The following is a 13,008-nucleotide window of genomic DNA, read 5'->3' as shown; positions in this document are numbered from 1 at the left end:
TGCTGCTCCTATCTGTCCTTCTTATTGTATTTCATATGCTTGGTCTGAGCGTATGCACTGATTAAACTCTCTGCATGTCCTTATCTTTGCAGAAACACAGTGTGAAAAAATAAGCAGAGTCAAAACACTTGCCAGAATACTGATCTCTATTTACTAGGCTCTGCCTGTAATTTCTTGAAGACAAGAGTGAATATCCTGGGGGTGAGCCCCTGGCGGGGGCTTTGAAAGGAAACCCAGCAGGGATTCATAATAGCTTTGATCCTGTAACGTGCAGGAGGAGCCCATCCAACTGCTAAAGTTGCTCACACTTTCAGGACTCAGCCCACACTGAAGAGTTCTGTGGGGCTGGAGTGGGTTGAGCTTTTGCAGGATGGAGCTCATTTCTTTATACAGACAATGAAAGGGGTGGACATCCACCACTTGGAAAGCCATTCTTTAAAACGTTTACGGGCTATGAGAAAATGTGTTCCTTCTGCTTCCCCACGGGAGGCATCAGTTTATGGCATCAAGTCGGACTGTATCAGTCACAGCAGGTTGGATCATGTTGGGGAAGGTAATGCAAGGTGACAGTGGATTTGGGGTGATTTACATTGCAATACATCAAAGGAAAGGCAGCAACAAACCCATACACTATCATGCAAATCAGGTTAAAGAAATTAGACAGATTAGCAAGAAAACAATCTGCATTTTAAAGAATTCTAGTACCTGCCCCTGCATATATTTTGTCGATCCATATGTGACCCCAAGACACTGAGTTATTCAATTCGCATTTTCTGCAATGTCATTTCATCCACAGAGGAGAGTCAGGACTTAGTCCTACACATGACTCAGGAGAAAGCAGGTGCCAGGACTCTTGGGCTCTGTGTCTGACTCAGAACAAGACTTTGGACAAACCCTTGCTCATGGCTTCCCTGTGCCTTTGCCAAGGATCATAACTAACTGCACAGGGTTTAATTATCAGCTTAATTATAGCATTTTCCACAACCTCAGAAGAAAGATGCCATTATAAAATGCATTATCCATTTATTGACTGCTTTTTCAATTAAAACTGTTAACTAGCAAGGAAACCAGACCCCAAAACATTTTGCCTGGTAGAAATATCCCTTTAACATTTGTTTTTAGTTGCAGAAAACAAAGCTTCCTGGCGTCAGGATCTCAGGAGACTGCAGCATCCTAATACCAAGAAAGAGAACTCAGAATTTTGGCTGCAAATTCCATTTACAGTATTTAAAAGCCAGGAGAGAAAAATTATTAAAAACAACACGTAGGCTCCAAGACACACCCAGCACAACTCTGCATGGTTGCAAGGTGAAAATGCAGGGGGTTGCTCTCCACAGCCATGGCATAACCAGGTAATGTCCAATACCCACACTGCCTGCAGGATCTATAAGCATCCAGGCTACCCACCGGATGCTGAGACCACTCAGCTTGAAATTTGTGTGGGGCACAGTCAAAAGATGCCTTCCTCCTCCTCCTTGCCATAGTCACACACACAGTGTGCTACAAGCTGATGTGTGATGCACACATCAAGCATCTGCTTGAGAATCTGCATTGGAGGCAAATCAAACACCGCGCAGAACCCCACGTTCGGCTTTGCTGTGCCTCCAGATGTGCTCCTTGCCTCAATGTAGTTGATATCCAGAGCGAGTGATGTGCAACTTATTCAGAAATGAACTTTTAGTTGGGTTAAGGGGTGGGAAAAAGGAGAGTAAAGGCCAGGCTGGAGCATGAGTGCTGTCTACACTGCTCTCACCTTCCCTTGCTCCTTTCCGTGAGCCGTCCAGCAAGCCCTGAACAACACAGCTGTCAGCAGCGATCACAAAGCCCCAGTCTCTCACTGTCCCCTCTGGCCAATTTATGTGTGTGGTGTTCACATCCTTCCCCACCATCTGTCTGCAACTACTTCAGCATAAACTCATCACACTAAAGGAAAACAACCTCGAGGACAGATGGGGCACAAGCAGGAGAAATACTATGGCCAGGATGTGGGGACTGTGCTCCCTCCAATGATAGTTGCAGCTATTTTCTTCTCCCTGCTCCCATTAGCTACAAATACAAGCATGGTTTATAAACCAGAGCCATGCTGTAGTCACTGATGAAGGTACTCACACATTCAGTAACTTATTTACAAACTCAGAAGGCAGGGAAACCTCAAGGGATGGTAATGCGGGAGAGCTGGGGCAGGAGAAGACTGTTAGGGGACATGGTGGGCAAGGACCAGAGGGGTTCTGGGCAGGATGTAGTCCAGATGCCACCCCATCCCTGAGTAACAACTCATTAGCCAAGGGACAGTTACTGCTTGTGTGGGTGACCTTAGCAAAACAGTGGAGCTGAGCTGTATCACTAACCCCTAAACCTCTTAACTCCCTTAACCAACTAGAACATCTATTTATTTACTAACAGTTATGCCCTAACATTTTTCTCTACCATAATGTTTCCTCTTAATCTTAATCCCAGCATTAATGTCAAAGAGTCAGAAGGGGGTTAGCAATCATGTGGCTGAACCTTGAATGACTAAAACTATGACTCAGAACATTGCTGGCCACATCATCAGAGACAAATCAGGTCTGCTTATCATTACTAGTCCATTAGCATCCTCTGGGTACTAAGTGCTTCTGATACCCACAAAGGTTTGCTCCCTGCAAGACACTGTCTCAGTTATGACAAAAAGCAGGCATATGTGATAATAAAAAGGAATAGCAAATAGATGCACTGTCAATGGCCACAGGAGCAATTGTGTGAGCCTGACTAATTGCTCTATCACAGAAAGAGGGTGCTGAATCATGGAATCATAGGATCATAGAATCATAGAATGGGTTGAGTTGGGAGGGACCTTGAAGCTTATGCAGTCCCAGCCCCCTGCCACGGGCAGGGACACCTTACACTAGAGCAGCTTGCTCCAAGCCCTGTCCAACCTGGCCTTGAACACTGCCAGGGATGGGGCAGCCACAGCTTCTCTGGGCACCCTGTGCCAGGACCTCAGCACCCTCACAGAGAAGGATCAGCATCCTCATAAGGAAGAACACAACTGTCCCAATCCAGCAGGGTTTACCATCAGCAGTGGCTTGCCCATGTTGGATGTGCCAGGCAGGAAGAGTGCAGCAGACCACCCCCAAATCATACCAGACCTGGAAGAGGAGAGAGGGATTAAGCAGAGGTGGGAAGGCAAATCCCCACGTCCCAGGTAGCAGCAGCCTGTGCGTGGGCTCTTGCCTGGCTCCTGCCAGAGCTCTTCTGCTTTGAAGGAATAATTAAATGCTCAGAGGAGCAGTGGCATGAACACATCTCATCCTCCATCCCCTTGAGAGAGCCCCGATCCCCAGCCCTCAGTCGACCTCTGTCTGTCCAAACATCTCCCATTGGAGTGGCTCCCTTGGAGCGCAAATTAAATATTCATTGGGCTGGAGAAAGACAGATCAAGAGAGGGAAAGAAAGAGGGGGAAAAACACGCATGGATTGCATCACCTATATACAAGGGCACAACAGAGACTTACACCTGGGTTTCAGAGCCTTGTGCCTTAAACTGGGAGCCTGTTTAATCTGGCCTGACTGCTTCATAAATAAGGCTTTTCTGTGGCCAGTCTCAGGACAATGGGGTTCTTCCTCCTCCTTAAAAGTTTCTTGTAATGGCATTGAAATGAGGCACACATTTAAACAGAGATGGGGATCTGCTGCATGGAGACTGATAAGTATTCTCCCTTTTTTTCCTTCGAGTTTGACCTCCAGAGTGCAGCTAGGTGATATATTTAAAGTTAATGAGCTAGTCTTTTGCAGCTTGGGTCCCAGGCGCATACAACACTCCTGTTTATTTTTATTCTCTTAATAGCTAGCTGCAGTGATTCTCTGTCCCAGTCTGTGTCATTGTGCCCATAAAGTAACCTGTGCAGTAATAATACAGTCTGGTGAAGACTGTTGCTGCTGCTGTGTCTTAAAATGATGCAGAGGATGTGCACAAAAAAGCTCCAGCCACAGGATATTTCCAGACAAGTATCTCAGCTTCAGAGATTTTAAGGTCAGAGGAGAACAACCCCATCACCAGCCTGAACCTTTCCCCAGCACAACCCAGAGAATTTCTGCCTAATTACAGCCTCAATCTGTAACTTCAACGACAGCTAGGGAAAGTCTTTCATAAAACTTTCTACTTTTAAAACACTTTTAGTTATAGACATCCATGAAACTGGTTGAAATGAGGAGACAAAGCTCCATACAATGATGACACAGCTGTTCTGCAGTGGGGAAACTGAGGCACTGAGCATCACCTTCCCTTCTCAGCCATCCATGCACTGGATCAAAGACAGAATTTGCTACTACTTATGAACCTCTTCTTAATACTGAACTGCAAAGCTGACTAGCTTCACCAGTAGCAATAATTACTCTTCATTCTTTGCAGCAGGAATACATAATATGATAATCCCCATTTTACAAATAAAAGCAGACACAAAGAATGTGGTCTCTATAAATATAGACAAGTCTCATCAAATCCATCTCGCCAACCAAATTTCTCAGCTCAGCAGCACACTTTAAAGGACAGTCACGTTTAAATGTTGCTAGATCATCTCTCTCATATGAAAATCAGAGGCTCTTGAGGACAAACACAAAGTCTGCAATAACTTGTCTATGCTTTTCCTATTAACTTTGCATTTTAAACACAGAAGCAGTTTCTGGTCTACCTTCAGCAGCCTGGGCTGGTTTACATAGCTTCATGTTGAAATGTTGAAACACAAGGAGTTGTCCAGGTAGTAAAGTAGAAAAAAAAACAAACCAAACCAAACACAAAACCAAACGAAACACACCAAAAAAACCCAAACAAAGACAAAAAAACACAAACCACCCAAACAAAAACTAAAACAAAAATAAGAAGAGGGAGAGACAAAAAAGGAGAACATGTTTTCAGCCTGTGATGTTACCATTGTCCCACACAGAGCAGCTCAAGCTGATCTTATGGACAGAAGCAAATATTGGGCAATGCAACATCTAAGAGCAAGGAACTCGCCTTCTGCAGGCCCCAGGGGAAAGCTTGGCACTTCTGTTTGCCATCTCCATTGGACTCGCTCCAGCACTGGACCTCCTCTGGCCTCGCTCCAACAGCTCCGCGTCCCTCTTGTGCTGTTGCCCCAGAGCTGGATCAGGACTGCAGGGGGGTCTCCCCAGACCACAGCAGAGGCAGAGAATCCCCTTCGTGAGCTGCTGCTCACGTTCTGGGGGTGCAGCCCAGCACACGGGGGGGTTCTGGGCTCAAGCGCACACTGAAACCGGGTCATAGAGAGCTTCTCCTCACCCCGCACCCCAAGTCCTTCTCCTCAGGCTGCTCTCAACCCATTCTCCACCCAGCCTGTTTGTGCTTGGGATTTTTTTTACTGTTTGTGGTTTTGGGGTGGGGATTTTGGCTTATTTTTTTCCCATCTTCACCCCCCTGCTCTACAAAGAGCCCTTGGGAGGAGCTTGGGAATATGCACCATTTTAAATTGGGATTTCTTGCCCCTGTCTTTTATTACTCACAAGGATGTCATAGCTGGATTTATCTACTACTGCTGACACGTCACATAATGTGATAAAAGGTAACAGGTAGCTCACTTGTACACTGATGAAACCAGCTCGTCTTTTGCTTGATCAAAGTATTTCCTATTTATACTATAATAAACAATTTGACACACTGGAGGTTTCTTTCCTCTGGTGTTAGCCTGAAGTCATTTTTCCAGGATACCGAAAACCAGCTGCTCCTCTAATTAGTACACTGAGTGCTTATTTTATTCCTCAGATAAAAGTGTCTTATGTTGTAATGAAACAGTTTGACACTCAAGTCACACATTCATCTATTTTATCGCAAAAGTCTGCTTAAAGAGCAGGCATCCCAGATAAGGCAACACATTTAATGTGCCATTTCTCTGCATTTTTATTAGCATTACTGCCAATTGGAAGAATTTACAAATAATTTCTTTTCCAGCACATAAATATATGAAATATTTTACTTTCCACATTCTGGCAGAACACTTCAGGTCACTCTCCAGATTGCAGACAGAACTGTAGGCATCTCTCATAGTCTGCGATATTTACATTCATGCAATAATTTATGTCTTAGAGTAAAGCAAATCAAGGGTATAAACTAAGGTGAGATTTGGCCTCTACATTCAGATCAAAAGCAAACAGTCAGTCCTTATAAGTACAGCAGACTGGAGAGATGCCCAGCTATACTAAACAACCTTCTGCTGCAATACCATCATGAACCATTTTTATCAAAGATGTAAGCAAAGCTCTGGCCTCGTGTGAATTTCATGCTCCAATATATGATGGAGCCACAACTCCTCGCCTCCCTTCCCCAAAAGAGGCATTTTTGCACAGAAAATCAAATCTCTTTCCCTTCTGTTTGGGTACTTTCATCTCTCCCATCACAGCAATGCTGTAACACCTTCCAGTAGTTCATAAAACGATGAGTTTGATGATTTATAAGACTCATCTTGTGACTTTGAAATATTCCAAGTAGATTCCCATTTTTCTCCCTGATACATTTTTTTTATGCCAACTATAATATATCCCCTGCAGCTGCTGCTTTCCTTTTCACTTGGGTGAAGCAGACCTTGCAGAACAGCAAAGAAGGAAAGGTGGAGAAGGCAGTAGGAAGTGCAGTGGATACTTCAGCCTCTGATGCTCTACTTCCTTCAGTGAGGACTGGCAAGAGTTAGGTATTCCCTGGAAATAAGTGCATTCAGAGAAGCTGAACGGGACAGAATGTACCTTGGAGTGTGGTCCCTTGCAGGGCTGTGGACTGTCCTCAGCCAAGGCTGAGGGCTTCACATGTGCCACCACTAATTCCCACTATTCATCCCTTACCCTATCACAGGAACCAAATATCTCCTGTCCCAGTGGCCCAAACTTGCCTCAGCTTTTGGGGTAAAAAAGCAGGTCAATGGACAACCTTGTAGTCAGCATCTTGGGAGCATTGGACAGCTGCCCCTGGGTAAGAGAAGCTGGGTTTTGATGCTTCTCAGGACAGGATTTGCGGTGAGCTTGCATCTGCCTGTATGCAGGAAAATACATTTTGCTCTGTTTTGTCAGCCCCAAGACATCCTAAAGTCCCTTTGTACTGTTTCTTAGCTAAACTTCTATCTCTTCCCCAGCCCTGCAGCAGCTTTGCCGTGCCACAGCACCACAGCCCAGCAGAGAAGTAACCCACAACTCTCCATGTGCCATGGGTTTCAGGGCATAGGACTACCTGCCTCCTAGCAATCCCAACAGGCAGGAGTCCCCTCCTGCCATTCTGAGCCCCAGAGGACATTTGGAAGCTCTTGAACATCCTCAGCGTTACCCTGTCACATTCTGTGAGGGCAAACCCCCTCACTGCACCCATTCCCACTCTGTCAATGCCAGGGCTGCTGTCATGTCATCTGTGAAGGAAGGCTGGTGGTAACACATGGAGGCATTAAAAGCGATAAGACACCCATAAAGAGTTGCTGGGCAAAATCCAGGATGTGCAATTGCCATTTTCACTTAAGTTCAAGCAGCATTTTCTAACCAACTACATTTTATATTCAAATGCAATGAATTATGAAATGCACCTTCATTTCTGCTCTGATTTGGAGGCTCACTATGTGTTACTGAACAGCAGCACACTACAGCCCCAGAAGCAACTGTCCTTGGGCATCTCTGGAATTGATCGCTGCATTATTCACTGAGTTCAATGAGATCCTCTGTGGCAGAAGGTGACATACAGGTGTGAAACACTCCTGTCATATCAGCTTATGCTCAGCCACAAACCCACTCCAACATACAGTGCATATGCTCCTCTTAAAATGTTCTTTGTCCAACCTAGCAATCCTGCTCAAACACACAAAAGACCTAATCCTGACCTAGACAGAGCTGAGCCTCCCTATGTATCCCCATGGAAAATGGGGTTTACAATGAAAAACAAATTCAGACCAACTCTGGTTGCTCATTATTTGAAGCCCATCTGTTAAATAAGCCATGGCAGATACAGAGACTTTGCCATCCTGCAATGAGAATGCACTCCCAAGGTAATTTCTGATGAAAACTGTATGTTTGCACTAGGTCTGCTCAGGCTGGTTCAGATTAAATAGAAACCCCTGCCAATTGTATTACCTCATTATTAGCAGACACTGGCAGCAGCCTTCCGCGGAGGGACAGAGTCTGGCTGCACTACCTGCCGCCACATCGTAATTCATGTCAGGTGCCGGGAGACGCACAGGATTACTGCCTCCCTCCTCTCTCTCCTGGCCACAGGGGACTCCTACTTGAACGTGACCTTTCATCCAGCCAAGCTGCCCTTCCACCTGATGCTGAGCCAAAGCCTTGGAAAAATTCAGCAACCCTCAGCAGGGGTACGGGGCAAGGAATGTGAGGATGCTCCTGGGGGTGCAGTGCATGACTGGCATCCCTGGGAGCTCACTGGGTTTAAGTCCTGCTACTGAATGATGCTTACACACAGTAGGAAAAGAAGAAGGAAGCTATTGTTGGTTCTCACTGCATATTTCAAGTTAAATCCCAGGAAAAAAAGAAAAGAAAAAAAAAAAGAAGACAATCCATCAGAGAAAAGTAGCCATAAGCCATATAATAACAATTCAAGCCATAGAGCATTAATTCAATTTGCAGGCAAGGTAAATCTTCCACATAATATTCCCCTATTTGCTCAGTGCCTAAGGAATTTCCCATTACCTTGTCTCTTTTTGATGTATGGCCCATTTGACCTTCACATAGCACAGACTTGTGTCATGCCCCCAAACCCTCTGCTCAAAATACTGCAACAACAGGCAGCTGAGATGTAAGAGCAATAAAAACACCCAGTGCAACCAGACTGTGTCTTTGGAACTGTTGGAACTGCTGAGCTGGAAGAGATGGAGGATCGCCTCCCGTCTCTGCAGAAAACACATCTAGCTTGCTGAAAAGTCTCAAACAGGAATCTAACACCTTCCATCTGCAGCCCATTACTCTACATTTTAACTCCCTCTCTCCGATTACAGGTCCCTGCACACTAGGACTGTATACGAAACAGTGCCAAAGTCTCAAGTCTGTGAGACTGAGAGTCAGGGAATAACTGGAGATGAATCAAAACTGGAAGCCAATTCCACAGCACTCTTTTTCCAAAAAAGCACAGTGTTTCAGTAAAAGACCCCATGAATTGGCACCATGCTGAGGCTGGCCTTTACAAACCTAAAGCAAAATCATCTGGTCTGCTCGGAAAGGCAGAACGTAACAAGGTGCAAACAATAATTTTTGGAGAAAGTGCTTTTTCAAATGATGGATTTCCCCCCGGCCCCGATCTTTTCTTTTAGGAGTGAGATCATTTCAACAACTGATCTTCTGCATCCACCAGGTTTTGCTTTACTTTGTCTGCCTGTCTAGGGGAGATGCTGAACACCCTCGAGCAGGGTGACAGCCTCTGTTCTGCTCCCCCTGGGCTGATGAATATAGTCGTACTGTGCATCTTGTGAGGGCATTTGACTTGGATATCCCAGGGAGGTAGGAGAGATTCACTCCCGCTGTCACCATCTCCCATGATCTCTGCTCTCAGCAGTCTCCCCAAGGATGCTGGCATCGCATGGACTTGCTAAGCATCCCCCTTCAGACCAGGACTGCGTCCAGCGCTCCAGTTTGATTTCATCTAACTTTGCACAGTGTTTCCACCCTGTTGTAGCTGCTTGCAGAGGGGTGGGAGAAGGTTGGATCTGCATCCCAGCTTCCCTGTACACTTCATGCATCCTTCCTGCTCTGACCAAGGACATTTTAAAGACAGCCCGTTCATTGTGATCAGCTTTGATTGTAGCTTTGCAGCAGTTAACAAGTCCTCCCTGGCTCCAGCATCCTGATGCTGCATTTTTCTCTTCCTGTTAATGGTGGGTTCTGTTTCTTTTATTACCTCTTAGCAATCGTTTGACGAGTTCTCACAGCAGGACTTTGCTCAGAATTATTCCACCCTTCTAAACTTCTCCTTCTAAAGCCATCAACACTTCATTACAACACAGCACAGCCTCCCATCCACAGCATTTTTTACTTGCAAAGAGTGGTGAGGCCATGGGATAGAGCAGAACTTCTCTGTTGGGTGCTCAGATCATCTCAGAGAATGCATCACTGGGCCAGATGCTGCCCAGGGGTGCAGAGAAAAGCTGCAACAGCCTTGCAAAAGCTGCTGTCTTCACCCAGCTGTATCAGCTGGTCAAATAAAAGATGCTCCATCTCCCTTTCGTGAGTTGCCTGAGGTTTGTCTACAGGAGGTTGATGGCTCACTATCATCTGCCCTTTCCTTGCTGTGATAAAAGGCAAAGTTTCACAGCTCTCTATTCAGACCTTTCTTGGTGATGATAAATGATCTGAGCCCAAACCATAGGCTGCAATGCACCTGGAATGGCTGCCCTCCACCAGTAACAGAGATCAACAGTGAGGACTCACCATCCATGTCAAGGCGCTGCATGATAATCGCCAGCTCCACCTCACTGGGCATGTATCCCAAGGAACGCATTGCCATGCCCAGCTCCTGCTTGGATATAAAGCCATTCCCATCCCTGTCCAGCACCCGGAAAGCTTCACGGATTTCTGTAAAGAAGAACAAAGAAAAGATGAGTTCATAAGGTGGAGGATCCCCTGATCAGTGCATCTGGACACATGGGACACAGAAGCAGCATACAGTGCCTTTTCTAATGTTAATGATGCCTATTTGATCATTTCAAGGCAGCATCATCATGATACATATACACTTGTGTGTATGCAGTCACGCATGCACACCTCTGTATGGAGATGGATATACACAAGAGCATCCACATTTACAATACCTATTTTCTGTTGTGACATTATTTATTCATTACATATTGAACTCCATTCCTCTCTGCAGCATCTGCCTTGGACTGTACCCCATCCTCATCCACAGTTAAGTCTCCCCGCATATGGCTGCACAGCAAACCCAGCCCCAGGCGTTTCTCCAGCAGCTCTTCTCCCAGCCCCTCAGCGTATCTGCAGGGCAGATTTACTTTATGTCACATGGGCAGATCAAGCTCTAACTTTCTCCAACAAAACTATGTGCACAGGGATAGCTGTGTGCTGACTGCCTCCTTCGCAGGGTTGGAACCCTGCAGCCGAAGCCTGGATGCACATGCTCTCCCTTGTCCAATGAATGTGAAGGTGTATCTTTTAAACAATACCCAGGCAATTGACATCTCTCCTTTTCACAGCCTTTCTCTAGTTTTGCAGCAATAAACAGCCTCAGATCAATAAAAATGCTGATGGCATCAAAGGAATCGCTCCCATCATTCTTCCTCAGCCTGGCTCAGCTTCTAACATCTGACTTGTCTTTTCCCCCCTCCAGCCTGTAATAGACACATTTCCTGCTCCTCACAGACCTCTCTTGAAGCCCCACCACCAAACCTCCCAGACCTGGCTGTTGCAAACGCCAGACTGAGAACCTTAACATTTCAGTTTGTTACAACCCTGTTTACTTGAAGGATTCAGTTGGAGGTGGGGAGAGAAAGAGGTGCTGATTTCTTACATTTGGTTTAACAGCCTTTGCCCCATGCTGCGGAGAGGAAAACACAGGATGCTTTATCTTACCTCTTTTGGGAATGAGGATATATGAGAAACCAGCATGCTGGGACCCACTGCAGCTTTGCTCAAAGGAGTTTAATTTTCATGTGAAAACATTTCATTGGAGAATTGGGAGGGAAAACACAGCGGGGATTTTTTATTCTGGGGGGAGAGGGGAATTAAAAACCAAAAGCTCTATTCTGTGTCAGGAAACAGACTGGATGGAAAAAGTTTGGCCAGTCCTAGGTACTTCAGGCATTAAGCCTCAGACAAGAAAATATTCGCAATCTTGCCATGGACCAGAAGCATGTCACCTCCCTCTGCTCCCTACATACCACAGAGGAACCAGCCCCCCTGCAGTGGGGCTACAGGAAAAAGCTGGAACCATAATAATCCACCAAGAAATGGGTTCAGTGATGTCTTTCTAACAAGTTATTTAGAGCTTTACAATTCAAAAGCTGTTTCTAAATCACCTCACATCAAAGTTCGCCACCTCCCTTGACAACACCAGTGCCTTAGCAAATTCTGCTCCAATTTCCACACGCTGCTTTCTGCTGTGTGTAATACCCTGGTGATGGGCCAGGGCCAGGGCACCTCCGCAACCTACTGCTAAATCTTCACCACAGATGTGGTTATCATAATGAGATATGATCAATTTTTAATCCAGTCAAAGTGCCCACTGATGCAAAAGGGGAAGATCCTATTAATTTCAATGAATATCAGGCCAGATCTATAATACCAACACTTTGGGTTTAGGGATGCATCAACTGTAGCTTCTTCAAGCTTAAAACACTTCACCTTGTCTCCCTGCCAGCCCAAGCTGGTGTAAGCTTGCTGGTATGGGGAGACTGTTGAAAGCAAGCTCGGCTGGAAGTATCAGCACATAATGCAAAGAGCCTTTGGAGTAGAAACGAATCCCATTAGACACTGCCAGCTGTAGTGAAATCTATTTTCATATGCTGTGCTGAAAGCTAAAGTGCAGTAAATATTACATCAAAATCAATTAATTTTAAAATAAAATTTTGACAGCTGAAAACGAAAGAACCAAATATATTGCAGGGAGCTGAGGAAGTGTTTTAGAAAATAAAATAGGAGTCTATCTTCAGAGAAGTTTGCATGCAAGTTAGACTGATGCAAATTGCACGAATAAATTACGTCTGTACAGGGGCAATGCTGTAGGATATCTGAACGCCAGTGAATATCTTCTCCAGATACACTGATTTCAGAAGGTGCATTTAACAGCACTGCAACCTTTGAGCCTCAACCAGAGGTGAAAACCCCACACATTTGGGGTCCAGCTCTGTTCCACAGCTCTCAGAAACCTGGACTTTTGACCAAGCCTGAGACATCTTTCACAAATCGACTCCTGACATCAAATGGAGCTGGCATTCACTCATCACTCTATAAATACCACTTGTGCAGAGGTATATTTGAAGAGCTATTTATAGGTTGAACACACTGTACACGAAGGAGCTATGACCTCAG

The 13,008-nt window shown here is 45.4% G+C and overlaps 1 protein-coding gene across 3 annotated transcripts in view; it reads right to left on the bottom strand.

Annotated features, from left to right (window-relative positions):
* Positions 1 to 13,008, bottom strand: part of CALN1 (calneuron 1) — a 133,067-nt gene that overhangs the window by 48,400 nt on the left and 71,659 nt on the right. For all 3 annotated transcript variants that reach the window (XM_057410689.1, XM_057410690.1, XM_057410691.1), the window contains one exon: positions 10,399 to 10,542. In XM_057410689.1, the coding sequence (XP_057266672.1) occupies positions 10,399 to 10,542 (144 nt within the window). The remainder of the gene's footprint in view (positions 1 to 10,398; positions 10,543 to 13,008) is intronic.

This window comes from Pezoporus wallicus, unplaced genomic scaffold (genome assembly GCF_028554395.1).
Source record: "Pezoporus wallicus isolate ANWC-B61680 ecotype Strahan unplaced genomic scaffold, APGP_CSIRO_Pwel_v1 contig_8705, whole genome shotgun sequence".
Lineage (NCBI taxonomy): Eukaryota > Metazoa > Chordata > Aves > Psittaciformes > Psittacidae > Pezoporus > Pezoporus wallicus.
Note: the sequence above shows the minus strand (reverse complement) of the source record. Positions and strands in the feature narration are given on the sequence as shown.